The following is a 21,717-nucleotide window of genomic DNA, read 5'->3' as shown; positions in this document are numbered from 1 at the left end:
TTAGCAGAAGTATAAGAAGGTCTTCTGACATAGGTCACTGTGGGAAGCAAAGAGCATAGATGTACTGAATTGCACCTGTTTGTGGGAGGTAGGTGTGAGCCAGACACTTTACTCTTGGATTTCAAGTAATTTTTTTTTCCTTATGGAAATGGCCAGATACATACACCTACTAAAACAACTGATTTTTCTTTAATTGTGATAGAAGAGCTTTAGATTGTACTCATAAACAAAGCTTACCAATAAATGTGAGTTACCTTTCAAGGTCTGGGTATCTGCAAGTTTTTGCCGAAAACATTGTGCATGAAATGCTTTCCCTTTAAACTACCAAACAAAAAGCCAGAGTATAGACCTTCTAAGATTGGTGCTTCATCTTATTCTGTAATAGTTTAATGCATATAAATGCTTGCAGATAAAAGGTGAACCAAGAGGACCTGCTAACTCAGATTTCCCGTCTACAAACGAAATACGTTATAAATCCAGACTTACCTCTAAGCTCACCAAAAAGTTTTGTTGAACAGTTCACAAAAAAGCTGCCTTTAGAAAATGTTTTACACTATTACAGTAGGGGAGGAAATGAGGTATATCTTACTAGGATAAATCTAATTATAGCTTCTTGTGCTGCACCACTGTTTTTCAAAAACCAGAATATTAAAGCTGTAATAGCTATATATATATATATGTATATACAGCTTGTGTAATAGTATGTATGCAGCAGGAAGTCAGAAAGACATGCTCTGATATTTTGGTGAAGGAGGCAGAATGATTGATAAACTGAATTTGGACATGAGAACTCAGACTGTAAAGTGATGCCCACCTTCAAAATACCTTAGGTAGTTAGGAAGGATCCAGAAACTCTTGCATTTTAATTTCAGCTCTGCTACTACTTTTTGTGTAACTTTCAGAAAGTCACTTAACCTCCCTAGTTTAGTTTCCCTGTCTGTAAAATAGATCTAATGATACTCAATACTCATCTGTATCATGTGCAGATTAGTTACTGTTCTGTTTGTTATGTATTGCTTTGAAAATGTAAAGTGCTAAGTACTATGTACCCTTTCCATTAAAATATTGATGGAGGTAGTTCTCTCAAGGTGAAATTCACAGCTGCACAGAGGTCTTATGCAAGATCTTGCACTCCACTGGAGCCCTATAATCTTTATGGAAAGGAGAAAGGGAAATAGTTGCATGGAGGAGGGCATAGGGCCTGTGAAGTATGGGCTCCCCGCACAGAGGGAACACACACCAGATCCAAATAAGATGGCATGGAGAGGGTTGTGGGGGCCTAGCCAAGGGAGTAACTACATGAATTCAGAGAACCGCAGGTTCGCATATAGGGAGTAGGGAGCAAGTATTATTCCAGCATGCAATAGTGAGTGTGGAATGTTTGTATTGCAGCATTACAACCTGTCTCAGCGTTGTTGGGCTGAATTCTGTCCCATTCAGCTTCCACAGAGTCCAAATTTCATATTTATGGGATGTTGACGTGACTGAGGACAGTTCTATAAGAAACAGTGTTTGATGAAGGAAATAATTATTTTAGATTAATTCACATGGATTTAAGCAAGTGTTGTAGAAAATTGGAAATTTCTCAGCTGTTTTACTTTCCATTGGAAATTAATTGTATACTCTAAAATATGGTGAAATGAGACAGTGATTGAAAAGGCACTGAAACTCCATATTAGGAGTGGTGCACACAGTAGATCTGCATGAAGTTTGTGGGCATTCAGAAGAATAACACACTCAAAATATATAGAAAAGGCTTTGGAATGTCCAATTTTGTTGTTTTGGAGTGCACATCGTACAATAGTTAGGGTAACAGTGCTTACAAATAGAGGCATTTGGGTCACTGATTATGGATAGAAGCATACTACAAAATATTGCTTCTAGAGTTACCTACCTTATAAGTCATGTGTGCTCTGAGAATGAGAGGTGTAAAACTTTTCAAAAGTAGACTCAAAATACAATAACTATCTGGTTTTTAATCTTGAACATTGTGATATTATTGATTTGTTTCATAAAGTTGCATTAACACCAGGTTACCAAATAACAAAGGAAAAAGTGAACTGAATGATGTATACTTACTACAATAAAGGTAGTGTATGGTAAAATAAGATGAATACAATTCTTGATGCAACTAGATATGGACCAAATACAATGAAGATTTAGAAGGCAGTAGTCACAAAAAGAAATTTAAGGTTTATTTTTTATAGTTCTAATATCCATTAAAAGTTAGTAACACAGCAGGTGACTATGGGTAAGTGTAAAGTGAATGTTTTGAAATAAATAACAGTTGGGTGACCTGGGATGACAGGGCTCTAGACAAGGGTATGTGTTTGTCAATATAGCCTACATGTTTTACAGACTCCTGAGGGAACAGGGGAAGATACAATTTCACCTTTTCTGTGCCAAAACATTTTAATTATATCTTCTTCCAAGTACAGCGGTTCAGTAACCAAGGAGCTGACATTGATGCATGTGTTGATAAAGCTGCAAACATTCAAAATGAGATTAACAAAGATTTTGAGGAAAGGGTGACAGCTAATTTTGCACAGTATTCTGCATCTAATTCAGGTCAGTGTAATGATAGAATATTTTATAACTCTTGTGTCATCCAAAGGGACTTTTATGATGTTTTGGTTTTGTATTTGTGTGCATGAAAAGTAAAGTTCTAACATATCTTTCAAACAAGTTATAAGTTTTTATTGAACATCAATTTGTTATATCCATAAGCATTTTGAAAGAAGAAAACTAGCATTTAGAAGTAATTTTATACATGAATCAACCTTCATCAGATAATCGTATACTTTTGTCTAATTCACCTTGAAAATACTAACTTCAAGATGTGTAACAGAATCAAATCAAATATTACAGAACCCAGTAACATTGCTTGGTACATGGAAGAAGATCGATCAGAGAAAGTAATATTAAGTGTATTTAATCAAACTGTAGTTTCTTTATGTTGTTTGAAACCTTTTGAGAACATCTCAGTATTTCTGTTCTATTCTCCTCTTTATTTGAAGGCAGCTGACATTCTTCTTTCACTTTTCTTTTTGTTTGTGAAATTTTCTTTTTTTTATCCACTCACTTCTCCATCTGCTTTCACTTTTGTTTGCTTGGGCCGTCTCTCATCCCAACTTGATAATGAGGAATGCGGTGTGACCCTGACCTCTATCAGCCCATGCATGACCTTCTGACTCTCCCACATAACCTTTGACCTTCTCTTTGACAGCTTGATTAATTACCCTGTGTTATGATTTATGAGTAAGTGCTATGTAAAAATAATAGACAACAGGTGGTCCTCTAAAAACTTTTTGTGGCATGTTTTCTTTTCCTGCCTAACTTGATGAGGTATTTTAAGTTGGGAACTTACTGGGACAATGTATGTTTGGCAGTACCACGGCATTTTTAGACACTTGGACACAGCCCTGGAATCCAGGGAGCTAAGAGTTGAGGTGTAGCTGGGATGAAAATATTACAAAGTGTTAGCAGGGTGCAGTTGCCAAAATGCACATTGGGTCGAAACATAAAACAGAGTCAACTGACATTTCAGGCTTTTCAGTCTCAGGTCACGTCTTGAGAAAATTACTCAAATAATGGAGGGGGCATTTTTCAAGCTGAGCTGCATCTCCAACAGCTATGTTTACTTTAACGCTTCACTAGTGACTTCTGATTGGTTGTCATGACCTCATCCCACTGTTGCACCTAGGATGTTGTAACAGTGACATATATGTACCCTTCTCATGAAAAAGATGGGAAATAAACAGAACATACATCTTTCAAAAAGATGAATGGACATTGCTATGTCCATTTTAACCATGGGCAGATTTAGTTTACAGACCTGAACACTTTGAGTTGCATTTCCCTTGAGGATTAGCTCTGATCTTGTAGCAAACAGTCTAAATAGAATTCTGAACTTGAAAAATCAGATTGATAAAGCTCAGGAAAATGATCTCTTATAGATCCTTACTTACAGGCCAAAAAGATAGTTACACAGGTCAAGGGATTCCACTCTAGCCCCTGACCTCTCTGGTCACAAATGGCATCCCATTTTGGTGGATTAATATGCAGGGCTGAATGCTTTCAGCTCATTATTCATTTAGTCAGCCACAAGAGGTTTGAAAAGATTCAGAATTTAGCTAAAATATTTTAGATTGGCTTTGACCTTACTATTGCTGACTAACAGGGTAAATTAACTTGGATATAACTTCAGTTTCAAACATCTCGTGTAAAGTTCCAATAAAGGACAAAAGTATCATCCTATTTCATATTGCTGTATTTCAGTGACTAGTGAACTTCTGTATCTATATGACTTTTATTGCCAAGCTTTCTTATTTATGATTTTTTGTGCTTTCCAACACCTGTCTGCTTTCCCATTAGCAATCATCTGTTGGATAAATGATAAGTGAGCTATTATATATTTGTCACTCTATTTATAGACTTGAAACTAGAGCTCGCATGCAGTGCTCTTTTACAATTCTTAAACCTCAGGGAGCAGTTAGTTGTATGGACTATGAGTTCTTAACTTACCTTTCTGAAGCAATAGTATTTGGGGAAATACCTATTACGATGCTGGCAATTTAAGCCTACCTACTTTACTCTGATAGAGAAAGTACAATTACATCCATTGAACTAAAGGATGAAGTTTACTTTTATCAATATCTGTCTTGATTATCACATCTAGTAACAGATGTACTATGTAAACAAACTTGGAGTTAATTAACTAAAACACACATTTCTTCTCTCAGATATGGTAGTACATTAGGATTATTTTGTAACAATCAGTTGAAGAACTGTGGGGATTATTCTGTTTTGAGACAGAAAAAAATTATACCAATCTAATTACAAATGCTTAAAATATAGCAGTTTACAAAGTATAACTTTGTAGTGTAAAATAACTTCAACAGCAGAGCAGTTTCTCCATTTGTACAAAGGAGATATACAGAAAAAAGCTACTTCAACGTTATACACATGAATAACATATCTAACTTTTTACAAATGAACAGTCTTAAGAAATTTTCCTAGAAACATGTATGTATTTAATGAAAGACTTCATCATGTCAAATTTTTTAATAACACTACATATGTATCTAGGCTGAAAGCGAGATTAGTGTTTGCCTCTCTATTGATATTACAGTGAATGCGAGTTACACTTCTGAACAGGCTTTTTATAGAATATAATTTTAAATAGTAGTTGTCCATTTTTGTTAGAGCCATATTAATGGTTTGTGAACAACTCTACTGATTATTATTAGTAGTTGATAAAGAATATTTTCAGTTTTTTTAAACTACATGAACTTCTGTTTGTTCAATTCTGCATTGACGTCACCTTGTGTAACCCCATGGATATTTACAAGTTAGTGGACCATTTAGCTCTTCGTCTCTACTTATAATTTTCTGATTGCAATTTTTTGTTGTAAATTTTAATAAGTGCATATCTTTATGAAGTTTGATAGTGCAAATGTGTGCTACTTATTATATAATTTTTCCAGACATTGATGGATCCTAAGAAACACATCGTTTTCATAGGTCAGCAGCATGAGGGAGGTCTTTTACTTAAAGATGAGGATTCATTTTTGATGAAATAGGTTTGTACAGTGTAGTATAGCCTGATAGAGGTTAAATTCTGGTGCAGTTATAGATGCTACAGTGTATATCCATATTGTTTCATATGAGTCAGTATATTATGTTAGCTCAAATTCTCTTGTTGATGCCATTGTTTATGTCTTACAATTTGGGTTGAAGTGATTATGAAAGAAAAATAGAAAACACGGAATGAAAACATGTAACTTCTGATAAAACAATATTAAAATCTTTTTATAACAGTAGGTGTTAAGACTTGTTTGGCAGATTATGCTCAGACTTAATTATTGTAGTGTTGCTCTATGGAAAAGGCTGTTTGAAAAGGAAAAAAAAATAAAAAGTTAAAAATGTAAAGAGAGACATGTTATGCTGTTTAAAATCTAATTGATAGAAATCCTTTAATTGATTTATGTAGTAGTGAATTTAAAAATGGAATCATTTTTCATCTCTTGATGTCTCTGTGAAAAATTGACATTGTGTCCTCATAAAATTGGACAAATGACTCATGTAATTTTCAGTTACATAATCAATAACTTAGACAAATTCTGCTTCTTTGAAGATTTATGTGTGTGTTTTGTAGCCAGATTTTAGTGGACATAGAGTTTCAAATTTCAGCAACACTTATAAAACCACAATGAATACATGAATTTTGCATTTGGCTTTGTATAGAAAGCAAAAAGAATCAATACACAGAATGTCTGCACTCAAAATGAACAGATCAAGAAGATGGACAACAAACTAAAGCATTCTACACTGCAGGCTACAATCACCAAAGTACTTCATGTAGTTTGTTTTGAAAACTTCATCATTTCTTCCTACCATTTAGCATAGCACAAAAAGTGTACTTTCATACAACTCTCCTAATTCACTAATATTTTTACATAGGTTTACTAAAGCACTACTCTGTGTTGTGGTGTGTTTGTTATAGATTTAAGATAAATTTAAGATAAACTTAAATTCATTTTTAAAAGTTGAAAAATGTATTTAATAATAATACAGTATTTCTTCTTTCTAGTCAATAATAATAATGTTGTAATTTATTTATTATTATAATATCCAGTTATGGGATAGCTGCATTTCAAAGCCTCATGGTGGTGTGGTTTTTGTTGATTTTTCTGCAGGTTTGTTTTGTTTGTTTTTTTTAAGTTCAATTCACTCAGAAGAGAGGGCAGGGGAGAAACATGACAGGAGACCACTTACTTATGGTACAGAATCTAGTGAGGAGGCAATTTTCTCTTTGGCCTGTGGTGACCTTTTTTGACTATGTTCCTTACACCAGAGACAGTGTATTGAATGCCTCTATTTCACCCTGTTTAGCAGAGTGCAGCAGTGTCCTTTAACTTAATTTTGGTGGGAGGAGAAGTTATAGCAGAAATTTGAGAAGGGCGTGAAAAGTTGTACAGGCACAAGGAAGAGGGATAGGAACTTCCTTCAAATGTGATTTTAATAACTAGTCGAGTGTGTCCAACTGTAGAAAATCACCAAGTGACAATCTGTCTACCTGACAGTGATCACAATGCGTTACAAGATTTTTGAATAGCTATACAGATTAGAATAAAGCAAGACCAAATAAAGTATCTTTTGTTGGTGTAGATTTGGTTTACTTTGGCCAGCTAGGTATGTAGACTTGTTTGATCTTCTCACTTGGCCTGAATGTAAAATGAAAGTTTAACTAAAAAGGCAGAAATAATGTTGTTTTGATAGCTAATTAATACAAAATATGTATTTATTATTATAGAGTTTTTTTAATTTAAAAGTGTTTTATGTTTAATTGGAGCCCATTCTGTTAACTGTTTGTCCTTTTCTCTTCCCTCCCCCCTTTTAAAATATTTTTATTCACAGAAATGTTACTATATTTCATTGATTGTCAGTATTTTAAACCTATTTTTACATTACATAAAAACAAATAGCTGTTTCATTGAGAATTTATTTCTCTTACATAAATGTGTGTATTCTTCAACAGTTCCATTTCTTGAGGCACAAAAATATAGCACAGATGTTTAAAATCATAATATCATACACAGCATAGTTTTCTCTGGGTTTGCAGAATACAATACATAACTTAATCCCAAAGAAATTTTAGTGCAGTTTTAAAGTGGTACTTAAGTCATTCTACCCTAACAGAGTTGACTTGTAAGCGGTATTGCTGAATCAGTGTTGATATTGATTCATGGTTACTGTCACTATCAGTTTGTGCATCGTATGCTGGTGGTCACCTAGACAAAAGGTTGTTACTATTTTAAGCTGTGCTGAATAGTTTCCAGAGATTTTATTTGAAAGATATCCATTCTATTGTAAAAGTTTTATTAGCTGGACGTACACTTTGTTAGCCATTATGTAGTGTTTTTATAATAATGTTTTGTTTTTTAGTTCTAGTAGCTTTCTGATAAAATCATATAAAATAACATGTAGTTATGAATATAAAGCTAACACCAACACATTTTGAAAATTGTTTTTAAAAGGTGAAACAGGCAGGTTATGTGAATGTAGATATAGAGATATATGTATCCACAAACAGATACACATATCAATATATTTCCCCTTAGTTACAGAAATGAAACGCTTCAAGTTTCTTAAAATATTATTATTAAATAATATACTTTTGTCCAATATGAAATCACTAGAATATATTTTATGAAGAACAATAAAATATATTGAAAGCAATTTCCAGGATTAAATCCTTCTGTTAATCTTTTATTTTGTCTTTTCTGAAACAGGAAGGCTATGGAGTAATAGTACTGAATCCCAATGAGAACTATATTGAAGTGGAAAAGACAAAAGCCCAAGTACAGCTGTCCTCTGATAGCTCAGATGAACCTGCAGAAAAGAGAGAAAGAAAAGATAAAATCCAAAAAGAAACAAAGAAGCGACGTGACTTCTACGAAAAGTATCGGAACCCTCAAAAAGAAAAAGAAACTCTGCAGTTGTATATTAGAGTAAGTTGACTTTAGTTTAATTTGCCCTTACTAAATACTAAATCTTGTGCTGAAGTATTTTATATTTAGTATACATATTTACATTAATAATAGCTATTTTAAAAAAAAAATATAGACACGCTACTCACTTATGTCTTAAAGAGTTCATTTAAAGTGAGTGACTCTTGTATTGATATTTTTTTGTCATGCATTGAATGGGAAGTTTTGGAAGAGTTGCAAATATTGCTTTCTGTTTTCAAAGAGGAACTTCAAATAAGCCCCAAAAGAACATATTATGTGTTACAAACACTGATTTAAAGAAGACTTTGTAAAATGTTTTATAAGTAGATGTATACATAAGAAACACCTAATACAGCTTTGGTAACATATTAGCTACACAACATGTCGTGCATGTATTTACAGCATTATGTTGTGTTCTTATACTTGGGAGGCAGTAGTTATAGCCTAATAATTTTTAATATATTACCTGCTGAATTAATAATGTATTGTGCAAAATACTGGTGTTCATCTTGTGTGGTAGCAGTTTTACCCTATAATGTATTGTTTTCATATGAGCAGCCGTCCATTGTATTTCCGCTAAGCTTCTGAAGGCAGATAAAGGGAGAGAGTTATTAATATCTTAATAAATATTTAAGCTAGAATAGTTCAAGAATGGTGTAATGAGGAAATTCTGTCCCTTGCTCTTTTCTTACTCAGTGGACCTTTGCACTTTGTAATGCTAGCAGCATGGGATCGTTATAACAGTGCTACCCAAGGATTTCTAATTCTGCAGGGGGCACAAACAATATTATTTGCACTTTGACACATTCTCCTTCATATACATACTGTGCATTCTGCATTCTAGACAGAGTCATGCAATTTTCAAGGCCCTTATTAGGAAAGTTAGCATTTTTATTCAACATTAAAACATGTCAGAAATGCCACAGTACGGTTAAAACAGTAAGAATTTGCATGCCATTCTGGTGTGAAATAGAGAAACATGCAACAAAATAGGTGTTAGAATAATTTTAATTTTTAACATAACATTGATTTATAGCTTTACTGCCTAGTTAAAAATTTCATACACTTGGCTTGGGAGAATCATTAACAAACATAAAAAAGTATACCTTTTCAGGAAATAAACTCTTTTCCTGAGTGTAGAAACAATAAGAACCTTTACAGATGTACGTGGAAAGTGACCAGAAGGGCACTGCTTTTTATGAACTGTACCAATCTGCCGACCAGCCAATCCCAGCCTTTGAGAGAGGCAGCCTTATTCATGAAAAGGCAGCATACACTGGTTAGGCCAGTTCTCAAGCCTTACCCCAGCAATCCAGTTCTGGTATTAGGACTAACATTAGTTTTTAATGACAGTGATCCTTTCACATTTTCCTTCCTGTCTATGGTATCTTTCTACTTGTGGCTATTTTACCTAATAGAACACACATAGTGGTTTCATGAAGCCCTAAGAATATGTAAAATGCAAGTTTTTGACTGTTCTCTTTATCCAATGAAGACTTATTTCAAAGTTGAATACTGAAATTGCCTTTTTTTTTTAAGCATGGAAAGTAACAGCAGAAGTCTTCATGTGCAGTGTACGTTGTGGGCCCAGTTCTGTGCCTACTGAATTCACTGGGAGCAGGATAGACCAAAAGAATGCAAATGTCACCTGATGGTGTTGGCTCTGAAATCTGAAAGGTTACTTCACATTTTTATCAATAGGCACCAGTGCAGAGTCTTGTGAAATGAGGTTTGGATTGTTAAATGCCTAGACAAACAATTTCAATGCACTTGCCTATCAGCCTTGAAAGAAAACTGAACGATCATTAGCAATAAAGAGCACCATTTATTCTATGGGATTTGGGGACCTCTAAAAGACTATAGAGTGGTGAAGTACTTCTACAGTACATATCAAAACATTTTTACAAACCTTAATTAAGCCTTATATCACCCGTGTAAGGCAGGTAAGCATTGTTATATCTATTTTGCCATTGGGTAAACTGAAAAGGAGTACTTGTGGCACCTTAGAGACTAACCAATTTATTTGAGCATGAGCTTTCGTGAGATACAGCTCACTTCATCAGATGCACTCCTTTTCTTTTTGCGAATACAGACTAACACAGCTGTTATTCTGAAACCTGTCATTGGGTAAACTGTCACAGAGAGAGGGGAGATCCAAGATTAGTAAAGAAATAAGATTTTCTCACACTAGCCATGGTAAATAAGTTTACTGAAGTACAAACAGGTGTAAAAAGAAAAGAGACCTATCTGTTGTTGAAGGAAAATTTGTTAATGCCAAATGCATTGGCAAAATTGATGAACTGTTTGTTATTGGGAATAGACAACCTCAGTTATGATCTCTGGGTCACTTAGACCAGTGGCTTTCAACCTTTTTTCATTTGTGGACCCCTAAAAAATTTCAAATGGAGGTGTGTACCCCTTTTGAAATATTAAACACAGTCTTGGGATGCACTGTGGACCACAGGTTGAAAACTACTATTCTATGGTGGTGGTAACCTTTTGTGGACCCCTTAGACATAGTTTGTGGACCGCCAGGGGTCTGCGGGCCACAGGTTGAAAACCACTGGCTTAGACCTACAGTGGCGTGATGAATAAGTGTTGATTGAACAAATTAAAGCTGTCTCTGAGTGGATGATTTAATTTACATAATCAGTATTTCTAAGATTTGGAAAAAAATTAACTTTGTTATTTGAGCTAGTCTCTTTCCTGACTTCTTTTTAAAATGAACATTTCCTTCAAGTATTTTCTAATTTTTATTTCAAATAATGTAAATGTGCAAGATACACGGGTATAAGTAAAAGCAGAGACCTAAACATTTAAGATTAACATTTAAAAGTATAAAATATTTTACTTACCAGATGAATATAGATAGAATGACTAACCAGCAGATTGTGCACTACATTAAGAGTAGAGCATTAGAGATCAAAGTACTTATTGTTTCATGCAGTAAGTTTCCTTAACTATGAAATAATGTACTTGCTGGCATACATTATAGCTTGTTAAGGGGATTGATTTGGTCTGGGCAATAAACATCATGTCAGACATTATGGCAGGAAAACCTGCTTAATATGTTTTGTAATAAGACAGAATTTTTTGTTCTTGAAAACATCTGCCAACTGAATTCAAGAGTGAAGACAGAAAATGTCATCAATTTAGTAATAATCCTATAAATTTAGTTTCTTTTTCAGCAACAGAAACCAAAGCAAAAACTCCCTGATGATCAGCATTGATTCTAATACTTTGTAAAATGATGAAACAAAGACATTTTACTTTCATATAATGTGTTAATTAATGCATAGTGAATTTTAATATTCTTACTGATCAGATTTTAACAAGCATATTGCCAACAGATCATTTTTTAAAAGCATCTGTTTTTTAATGTGTTGGATTGAAAATTGAGTCAAATAGCTAAATATGTACGTACATACATTTAAAAAACGTATTTCCACCCCCTGCGTATAGAATTAGTATTTTTCTTAGACCACCAGAGGCTGCTGCTGTACATATTGGCTAATGCTTCCCCCAGAACCTTAGTACCCCAGCTTTCATTAATTGCTGAGCTAAACTCAGAATGTGTTGGCCCCTAGCACAGCCTTTACCTATGCAAATGGAATATAGGCTTAAATGTAACATTATCATTTCCTCCATCTCCCATTCCCTGCAGATTTCTACACTGAAAGTGACTGTTCTGTGTTGAAAGACACTCATAAATGTAAATCAGTAGTCGGCCCATGCTAAATATCATACCCGACATAAGTACATATACTGCCATGGATCATAAAACATTATTATAGGATACATGATGCACATACATAACTTTCACAACAGTATTACAATTTGTAGTAGTATTCTGTATTATTGATCCATCTATTAAACGATGCTTTGATGTAGCTTATTCTTTATTCATTATTTAGTGTTTTTCTCCTTTTCTTGAAGAGTTTAAACTGACAAATATTCCATAATCAGTCAAACTATATTACCAAAGGAAGTAATGTATGTGTTTGGTAAATTTAAGCAAACTGATTTTTTTCCATGGGCCTGGACAAATAAAATAATATATACCAATATTTAGAATAAAAGCGGTAAAAAGACAGCAACTTTATTAATATAAAGTAAACACTTCAATCACTACAAATGAATGCCAGCAGGCAGGAAACCCTTGCAGGTAATTGGGAAAGGGCATGCTATTGCTGCTCATTGTTCTATAGGAATGGCACAACATCCCACCAGCCACAAAGACATAGGTGCTTGTGAATACTGATATTTAAACGGCCAAAATCTTTTACTGAGGAATTGGGCCCTTTTGTGAACAAACTCTCATCAGTCCCTACTGGCTATATTAATTTCTTCTCTGTGGAAGGAAGGAAGGCCCTGATCCAGTGAGCACATAATTATGTGTGTAGCTTTAGGCATATGAATTAGACCTATGAAAGTCAATAATGTATCTTTCATCACAGACTACTCATGAGCCTAAAGTTGCATAGATGCTTAACTGCTTTCCTAGAATATCAGGGTTGGAAGGGACCTCAGGAGGTCATCTAGTCCAACCCCCTGCTCAAAGCAGGACCAATCCCCAATTTTTGCCCCTGATCCCTAAATGGCCCCCTCAAGGATTGAACTCTCAACCTTGGGTTTAGCAGGCCAATGCTCAAACCACCAAGCTATCCCTCCCTAGATCGGGGTCTGAGTCCCTCTGCCTCCCAGTCTTTATCAGGTATAAGAAGCAAGAAACACCATTCACTTATGTGGCCTGAAACACTGTCTGCCAGGATGAGTAAGCCAAAAACCTGGTGTCTTCAAAAATTATAGGAAAAGATATATCATTGCAGTGCAGTAATGGACAACAGTTATAAGTGGAGAACATCTAATGTTCAGTGCAAAACTAACTTTATCCCAGCAGAAGAGAGACAGTTATATGCAAGCTCAGGCAATCAACTCCTGAGAGGTCAAGTGACTTGGCCAAGCTCACAAAAGTCTGTGGCAGAGCTAAGGCCCAGGTCGCCTATCATTCCTCTTTTATAAATGCTTATTTTTAGTGGTTTTTACTCCATGTAAAAGTGTGTGATTTTGGGGGAGGGGGAGCGTATTTTTAAAACAAATTAGATTAGTGATACTGTATTTAAATTTTAAAGCCCAAATACTCCCCTCCACTTCAGTGAACCGTCTGCTACTTCTACGGGACAGCAAAGCCTCTCAGTGAAAGGATTAGGAAGAAGCGGAGTATAAACTGTTGAAGTGTCTTTGTCCTTAGGTCAACCATTTAGGAACATTAGGCCTTAAGAGTTTAAAAGAAGAGAAAAAGTATGTGAGTGAACAGACACAGATAGCTTTCAGAATCCTACAATAACTTCTGTGTAACTAAAAATGTTCATAGTAGTTCATTCTGTAGATACCAAGTTTATAAATACATTAAATAAATACTTAATCAAATTATGTATATTTTAAAAATGTAATAGTATTGAATCATATATAAATTGGCTGCTTTTGCACATTCCATATCTATTGAAATTATGCTTTTTTATTAATATTGGTATAGTACGGGCTCATTCCTACAGTGTGTCTTGCATCTACTAATCTAGAATAGTTGCATTGGTCCTCTTTTCCCTGAGCAAGAGGGAGATCAGAAAAGCAAATTATCACAGGAGGAAGATTTTGCATCTCTTGGAGAGTGATACTGACTCCTTATTCTGCAGTACTCTTTCTTTTGTTCTGCATTTCAGAAGTGCAGCTAATCAAAGAAGAGGAATAAATCAGGGCCATCCAGCTTTCCTGGCTATCAAACACTTCATTTCATGATACTGGCAAACCATGTATTGTTAGATCAGGCTCCTAAAATACGAGGCAAGCTGTATGAGCTTCCAAAGGAAAAATCAGCTTGCATCTCTACTCCCACCATGAGTTCGACAGTACTCCTGTTGTTCTAAAAAATCATCTACTCTTATAGGTCATTCAAGTCATCCTTCCTTTCCCTCAAGATTCAGGCTAAGTAAAACTGGGGACTTAGTGAGCCAGTCATAAAGAAAACTGGCTCAGCAGAAAGCAGACCCACTCGTTCAAGACAAAGGTGAATAAAATTATTCAAACTTCTTACGTTCAGATAGTGCCAATCTTTGATTATAGAGCCATAGAAGTTAGACTGAAAAGGCCTCTTAGGTCATTAGTCCATCCCTCTGCCAGTGCAGATTGTTCCCTACAGGTATTCTTTATCATTTATCCAATAGAATCAAAATGGTAATATCCTTTCAATTGATATCCAAAACAAGAATAATAACTTTTCACTTTCCCCTCACCCCAAACACACACATACGTCTATGTATTTTGATACTCAGATTGTTGTGGAGTTGGAAAATCTGGCCAAAACAAAGATCTAAGTAGGAGGTCACAAAGAAACATCCACCCCTACAATAAACTTGAACTTTCTGCTCAGACTTTCTCAGCTGGGAACCAGTTAACCATAACAATCTAGAGCAGCTTAATATAACTTGTCTCACGAGAAGTTAGCAACCTGTTGCCCACTTTACTTTGAATCATATGCTAGTCTATATTTGCAATAGTGACTTGGCTGTCTTTGGGTCTGATTCTTTGCTTAGGCCAAGCTATACTCACCACAGGATCCGAGAGAGAGCACCTTTCTACAACCCCTAATTCTTCAATTCAAGGGCCATCTTGGTTCCTGGTGTAAATTAAAGCATCCTCAGACCTCCTCTAAGTTGTACCTGGCTGCCTGTAGTCTTGAAAGGTCTTTTGGTATTTGGACATAGCTGGGACATTCCAACATATCCCCCTATGTTAGGGACCATGAGCGGGGTGTTGTACTGTGCCAATTGTGCTTGCAATGTGCACAATTCTTGTAAAATATGGTTTTAAATAAGATAGCAGAAGCAGTTCAACTTTGGTCTATGAATGGGGCTCAGTAACTCCAGCCAGGACCATACCTGCAGAACCCAAAACCTCAGTCCTTTTCTTCAGTCTTCAACAGTTTAAAATTGCTCCTGTGGGGATTCTTTGGACTGAGAAGTCGCTGGCAATTTAGGGTTCTTGTGTTAGTCTGGGTCATAGCTCTTTGCACTTCAGCAAAGTAATGGTGTCCTGTCCCCTGCCATCTAGAAAAATGATCTCTTATCTATTTGTAACTTATCAGTTGATTAATCTGGGTGAAATCAGGTAGGGATGTGGACCTTGAAGTAAGCAACCAATCCTGCTTTTGGACGTACGTGAGATCGGTCAAAAAATCTCCCACTTTCCCTCTAAAAAACTGATCTACTTGAAAGTAAGATTTTAAATTCATAGGTATGAACCAGAAATAGTGAAGCTGCACATTTGTATAATTGATCTCAGTCATAGTATGGGCATGTCTTCGGGCACTAGGATAATGACAGCTTGCATAGAAGTGGATCTCTGGGCTAGTTTTTACTCTGGCTTTTGAGCCATAGGTTGTCTAGGAGTGGAACTACCTCGTGCACCAGGAAGTAAACCAACATCTTCAAGTCTTTTTTCACTTAAACTGTAGGTTGAAAAGATTTGCCACAGTTCATCCTCAACATCTCTCTGGGATGGTGACATTAATAGACACAAATCTGACAAGATGGGGAATGTGTCTTTTGGCCACCATGTGTTGCAGTGTTGATGGATCCAAGGGAGGTCACTTGGAGACCATAGCAGTTTTAATTTCTTTCTGCCACTTTGTCCATCACCTGTTGGGAAAGCTGTGAGAGGCCTAGATATTATGTTGATTGGGACTTTGAAAATACCTGGCTAGAGATCAAATGAATAGTGTGACTGTGATTTGCCTATATCTACAACTAGGAGGAAGCAGATCAAGGAGCAGGAGCAGCATAGGTCTCAGATACCTTCTTCTGGACCTAAAGAAATCTCCTCAACTTTCAGACATTCAGATTGCAGGATTGTTAAACTTCATAGTGGATTATCTGAGCCACAGCCAGATACAAGATCCACTGGTAAAGAAGAATTATTGGTAATTAAGTGTTCTTTATATTCTGACAGAAGTGATGGACTCCCTAATGGCCATCCACATTAAAAACTAAAATTGTAATCTTATTGTCCACGTACCTCAGAGGAGAGTCCTGCCATTTGTCTTTTTGCTCTTTTTCTATTCTGGACAGGGTGCTTTTGAAAATAATGAGGTCTGAGGCAAAGGTCAGTTCAGTGATTTTTGGACTATACAAGGCACCTGGGTTTAGCAAGGAGCACAGGAGCATATGCTGTACATGCTTTACAAGGTTGGTGCAACAAATCAGGGGGTGTGCTCTATCTGGGAGCACCCACAAGGACTTTTGTTGGTTAGGATGTTTCCTGAAGGCTCCAGCTGCTGTGCAACCCTGTCCGCTGGTCTCCAAGTGCACCTTCTGATGCCTAGGGCATAATCTAGTTCCAAATAGGGACAAATCTGAGCTGATCTGTAGAAAAATGGGCTATCCCATTATCAAAAATTTTAAACGGTCACCCGTAAATCCTTCACACTTTCACCACGTTTTTTTAGTTGAACCACCCAGTAGTCATCATTAATGAAAATTACTTTTGGCCTCATAGTGCTGTGTTGTGAACTTCTGACGTTTGGTGATCGCCACTTACAATTCAACAGTTCTAAATCACAAGAAATAATCTAAATATCTGAGGAAAACAGTTTTAATCTGAATTTACTCTGTTGTGAAAAACTTTGATGGGGGTCTGATTTACTGGAATCAGTCTCCAGAGGTAAACACTGTTCATCTGTCATGCCAGAAGAACTGTTTTAAATTGAGGGATTCAGATATGGAAATGGATTTTGGGGAAATAAATATAACCATATTTCTTAGAAATGCTGAAAAATCATGCTTTCTAATCAAATATTCATTTATTTAAAAAAATTAGAGAGGCTGGATAGTAGGTATCAGGACTGTGCCCTTGGCATCTGGAGGATGACAGCATTTGTGCAGTGGTAAGAAAAGAATGCATGCAAGTTTCCTGAGAATAGGTGCACATGCTACAGTAAATTCCAGGATGTCAACAACCCTCCATTCCCATTTTCATAAAATGTACCACAGAGAACAAAGTGCAAAATTGAAAAAGGCACATTTCATTTGAAAACAAATTTCAGCTTTTGGAGCATAGGAATTGTCGTAACAGGTCAGACCAGTGGTCCATCCAGTCCAGTAACCAGGATGCAACAGTGGACATTATCAAATGCATAAGAGGGAAGTGCAGGAAACTCTGAAGTGGGCAATTATAGAATCACCTGCCAAGAGGGAAAGATTCTTCCTAACATTTTCAATTAGAGGCTGGCTTATAACTTGAATCATAAGGGTTTATATCCCTTCTAATTTTTTTTATTGTGTAATCCTTACTAATTAACTTTGGAGGTTCTCATCATTCAACTTTTTTTTAAATCTTTGGTCTCCTTCAGAAAGAGATTTAACTTGTCAGTGCTTATTGCTCCCTCTGTTGAGGAGAAAGGCCTTTGTAAAAGATCTACGTGTTACATTGAGCTCTGAAGGAAAAAAAGACATGAACTCAATTCTGACCCTGCCTTAGTGAATTCCATAGCTGGTCACCCTTCACCATAAATACCTTGTCCTCAGTGGCAGAGCTTTGGCCTGGGTACTGTCAACTTCTTTGTCTTGTGGATCTTAGTATTCTTGATGTTGTGTGGAGAAAGAAGCAGTTTTAAAGGTAGTCTGGCCCTTGCCCATTGAGGCCTTGAAGATGAGGAATTTAAATTGGATCTGGTAATGAATGGGGAGACAGGGCAGTCTGCAGAGCACAAGGCTGATATACTCTCATCTACCTATTCTCTCAAGAGACATATAACTGTGTTTTAGACCAGCTGCAGATATTCATATTTGCTCTGAGGTCTTTTTCTCCACTTTTTAGCTTGCATTCCTTGTTAAGCATACAAGGAACAACACTAAACAGAGGCCTGGAGTCTACCAAGGGAAAATTTAAGGCTTCTTTGTTCCTGTTTTAATTTAAAATGTCTACCTATTCAATTGTTGTTGCTAGTGATTGCATCACTTTCATAGGCCCCCCATCATACAGTTTTTTGAAGCTCCTCTGACAGAAATGGTAATCAGTTAGTTTACATTCAATATAACCCCAGTGAAACTCTTGTCAGTTCACTCCCACTATGTCTTCTTAAAACCCAAGTAGAATAGGCAGTTTTCTGATGTGCTGCTGCATTATCATGACTCAAATTATATCACAGGATTCTGGACCAGTGGGTATTATAAATTACAATGTCAACACCACTGCATCACCTGGCCAAAACAGGACAGCCAAAGGCTACATGTGTAATTTAACATATAGCACTAGGGCAATTACCTAATCAGTGCGGGTGGTTTCCTGAATAGTTAATCATTCTACATTTTTTCTGTGCAGCAATATTGATCTCCAACAAAATGAAATAATTCAGGGTTTAAACAAACTAAGTCTTTCCAGGCCTCTCCCACTACATAATCCTCAGTGGCCCTGTTTTTTTCTTTCATTCAAAAAAAAAAAAATCTGAATTGGATCCACAATGCTTCATGTCCCTTAAAGTGGGAGGGATCAGTAGCAGCTTCTCTTTCCAAACTGGAGGAATGTCTTGCAACCATACTTCTCTAAAACTTCAATTTTAACATATAATGCTCTCTCTTTTTCTGTGTGGTTATATTCCTTCATCATTTCTTGCAATGTTGACTTTTTATTAATCCAGACTGAAATATATTTTCTTTATACTCAAACACTTGAATTTTCTGAGATTAAATTATTTTAGTGAGTTTTCCAATAGATGGCACTGCTGGGAATGAAACTACTGAGTGAGCTAATGCAGGTCTACTTCCTCACAAAATAGCTGGGACTTCTAATAGTTTATAGTTTTTACAGGAAAAAAAACAGTATTCATCACAAGTTTGGGAATGCTTGGTACCATTGGTAAAAGGGCAGATATACTAAATAGGTTGCTCAAGAAGTGTGGAAGGACTCTGCTATTAAAGCTTTTGTCAAATATCTGTGGTGGTGCGTCTGTTAGTGATATCTATCTGGACAATCAAACTATCAGTTAGAGGTGGGGACTGTGCATCAAGATAGAATGGAGCCCAGTTGCTTTTCTAGTTGACATAGCATAAACAGCAGTGGCTCTCCATTTGGTGTCAGAATATGCTGAACTATTTTGCGATATGTTCAAACACTGTGTCAAAATTTTATATTGTAATTTAATTGATTCATCAAAATGCTGCTCTAAATTCTTAAGCAGTAACTCTACAGATCACAAAGTTGTCTTAATATAATACTTTAGCTTTAAATGCCTCTCTCTTGAGTTAGGAACCGAATAGGGTAGTGTCGTCTTCCAAAAAGCATATTTTAAAACTTCTGTTTTTGCACAGTGTCAAAATATTTTGTGTTGCTCTAAAATGTTGGAAACTATTTTTGATCAGATATTGATATAATATGAAAACAAAAGCAAAATGGATTTCATATTTTGTTATAATGATTTATTAAGCACTTGGAGGTCTGGAATTGGGGTTGAGAGCACGCCAGATTGTGGAAGGAGGCAAGAATGAGGGAATGCAGAAGAGAGAGCTTTCAGACAGGACTATAGCAATCTGCAGGATCTGCAAATGGCCGTACCATCTCCTAATTAACCAAAGTCCCCATTTCTGATGATTCTGAGCCTCCTTTGAAACCCTAGCTAACAATTTCCTCCTTTTCCATAGACTTTGGCCTCAGTGTATCCAGTCATGTACTAGAGCCAAAGAAAGACAAGGGGCAGTCATGCAGAAGATATGCAAGGGAGTTGCTAGGGTTCAAAGGAACCCTGCCTCAGTATGTTTCAACAGCTCCAGAAGCCAGTAAAACTCTATGACTTGGAGGGGATATTTTATAATGCAATAATGCCTAGGGGCCCTAATCATAGACTAGGGACCCATTGTGCTAGGCACTGTACAAACCCATAACAAAACCAGTTCTTGCCCCATGCATTTACAATATAAGTATAAGGCATGAGAGAACAAAAGGGTACAATGAACAGGTGGCAGCACAAGGTGATGAGACAAAACTGGTCAGCGTGAGAAGCAACGGTCATAGCATACCAGCTGCCTAACCATTGGTGAATTTTTTGTAGGCATTTCATAGAGAGAAGTTTTAAGGAGGGATTTGAAGGTGGGCAATGAGGTGGCTGTGCGGATGTTTACAGGAAGCTCCTTAAATGCATGAGATGTGTCTAGGCAGAAAGCAGGAAGGTGTTTGTTGAAAACTTAACAAATAGACTAGCACCATTGACTTCATGGAACTGTGTGGTCAATGTCTCAGCAGTATATAAAAGATGACGAGTAGGGCAAAGGGCAGGCCCAGATTAACCAATATGCACTGCAGGGGGGGAGAGAACATACATATGTACACACACACCCCAGGGCCAAGAAGGGGGCAGGGCATTGTGGGGGGGCACTCCTGCATGCTGTGGCTAGAGCCAACAGACCAAAGCAGGGAGCTGGGCCAGCCCAACAGGAGAGGAGTCACTGCTGGGTGGGCTTGGTCTCCAGTCCCCCCTCTCCTGGGCTTTCGACTCCCCAGGGACAGCAACTCGTGCGCGCGCGCGCACACACACCCGCCCCCCTTGGGCTTTTCACTACCCTGGGGCAGGACTGACTCCCCTGAAGCCTCTCAGTCCCCAGGGAACAGGAAAGGTGAGGGGGTCCCCAATTGCCATAGTGCACAGGGCCCCAGCATTTTTTAATATGGTATTGGCAAAGGGCTTTAAAACAAAGATGAGTAGTTTGTGTTTGTGATGGAGAAGAGGGAACCAGTGGAGTGACACAGAGGAGTGAATTCCAAGGAAAAGGCAGGAAGCCAACTGTATCTGCCTCATACTGTTTTTTCTTTGGCCTGCATTGCTGCCTGCCCTTGGTATCTCTCATTTGATCCTGCTCTCTGTGTTGATATACAATTGTATATCTCTAGTCTCATGGACGATGCAAGTTCAGTCTGTACTCTAGAGAAAGGTCTGGAATACATTGCTATTTGGATGTGGCCAGGGCAGGTTCCAGCATTTTTGCCACCCCAAGCGGCAAAAAAAACAAAACAAAAAACCTCGCTGGAAGCGGAGTGATGGTGCGGCCGCCTATTGCTGCCAGCGACCGAAGAAGAGCCGCCAAATTCCCGCCGCCGCCGAGGGCGGATTGCCGTCCCAGAGCCCGACCTCCTGTCGCCCCTTTACATCTGCCGCCCCAGG

The 21,717-nt window shown here is 37.0% G+C and overlaps 1 protein-coding gene across 10 annotated transcripts in view; it reads left to right on the top strand.

Moving 5' to 3' along the window:
* ARB2A (ARB2 cotranscriptional regulator A) overlaps window positions 1-21,717 on the top strand; it is a 364,451-nt gene that overhangs the window by 165,184 nt on the left and 177,550 nt on the right. For all 10 annotated transcript variants that reach the window (XM_073344477.2, XM_073344483.1, XM_073344479.1 and 7 more), the window contains one exon: window positions 8,295-8,513. In XM_073344477.2, coding sequence (XP_073200578.1) covers window positions 8,295-8,513 — 219 coding nt within the window. The remainder of the gene's footprint in view (window positions 1-8,294; window positions 8,514-21,717) is intronic.

This window comes from Lepidochelys kempii, chromosome 5 (assembly GCF_965140285.1).
Source record: "Lepidochelys kempii isolate rLepKem1 chromosome 5, rLepKem1.hap1, whole genome shotgun sequence".
NCBI classification, from domain to species: domain Eukaryota; kingdom Metazoa; phylum Chordata; order Testudines; family Cheloniidae; genus Lepidochelys; species Lepidochelys kempii.
This window is presented reverse-complemented; position numbering and strand designations above follow the sequence as displayed.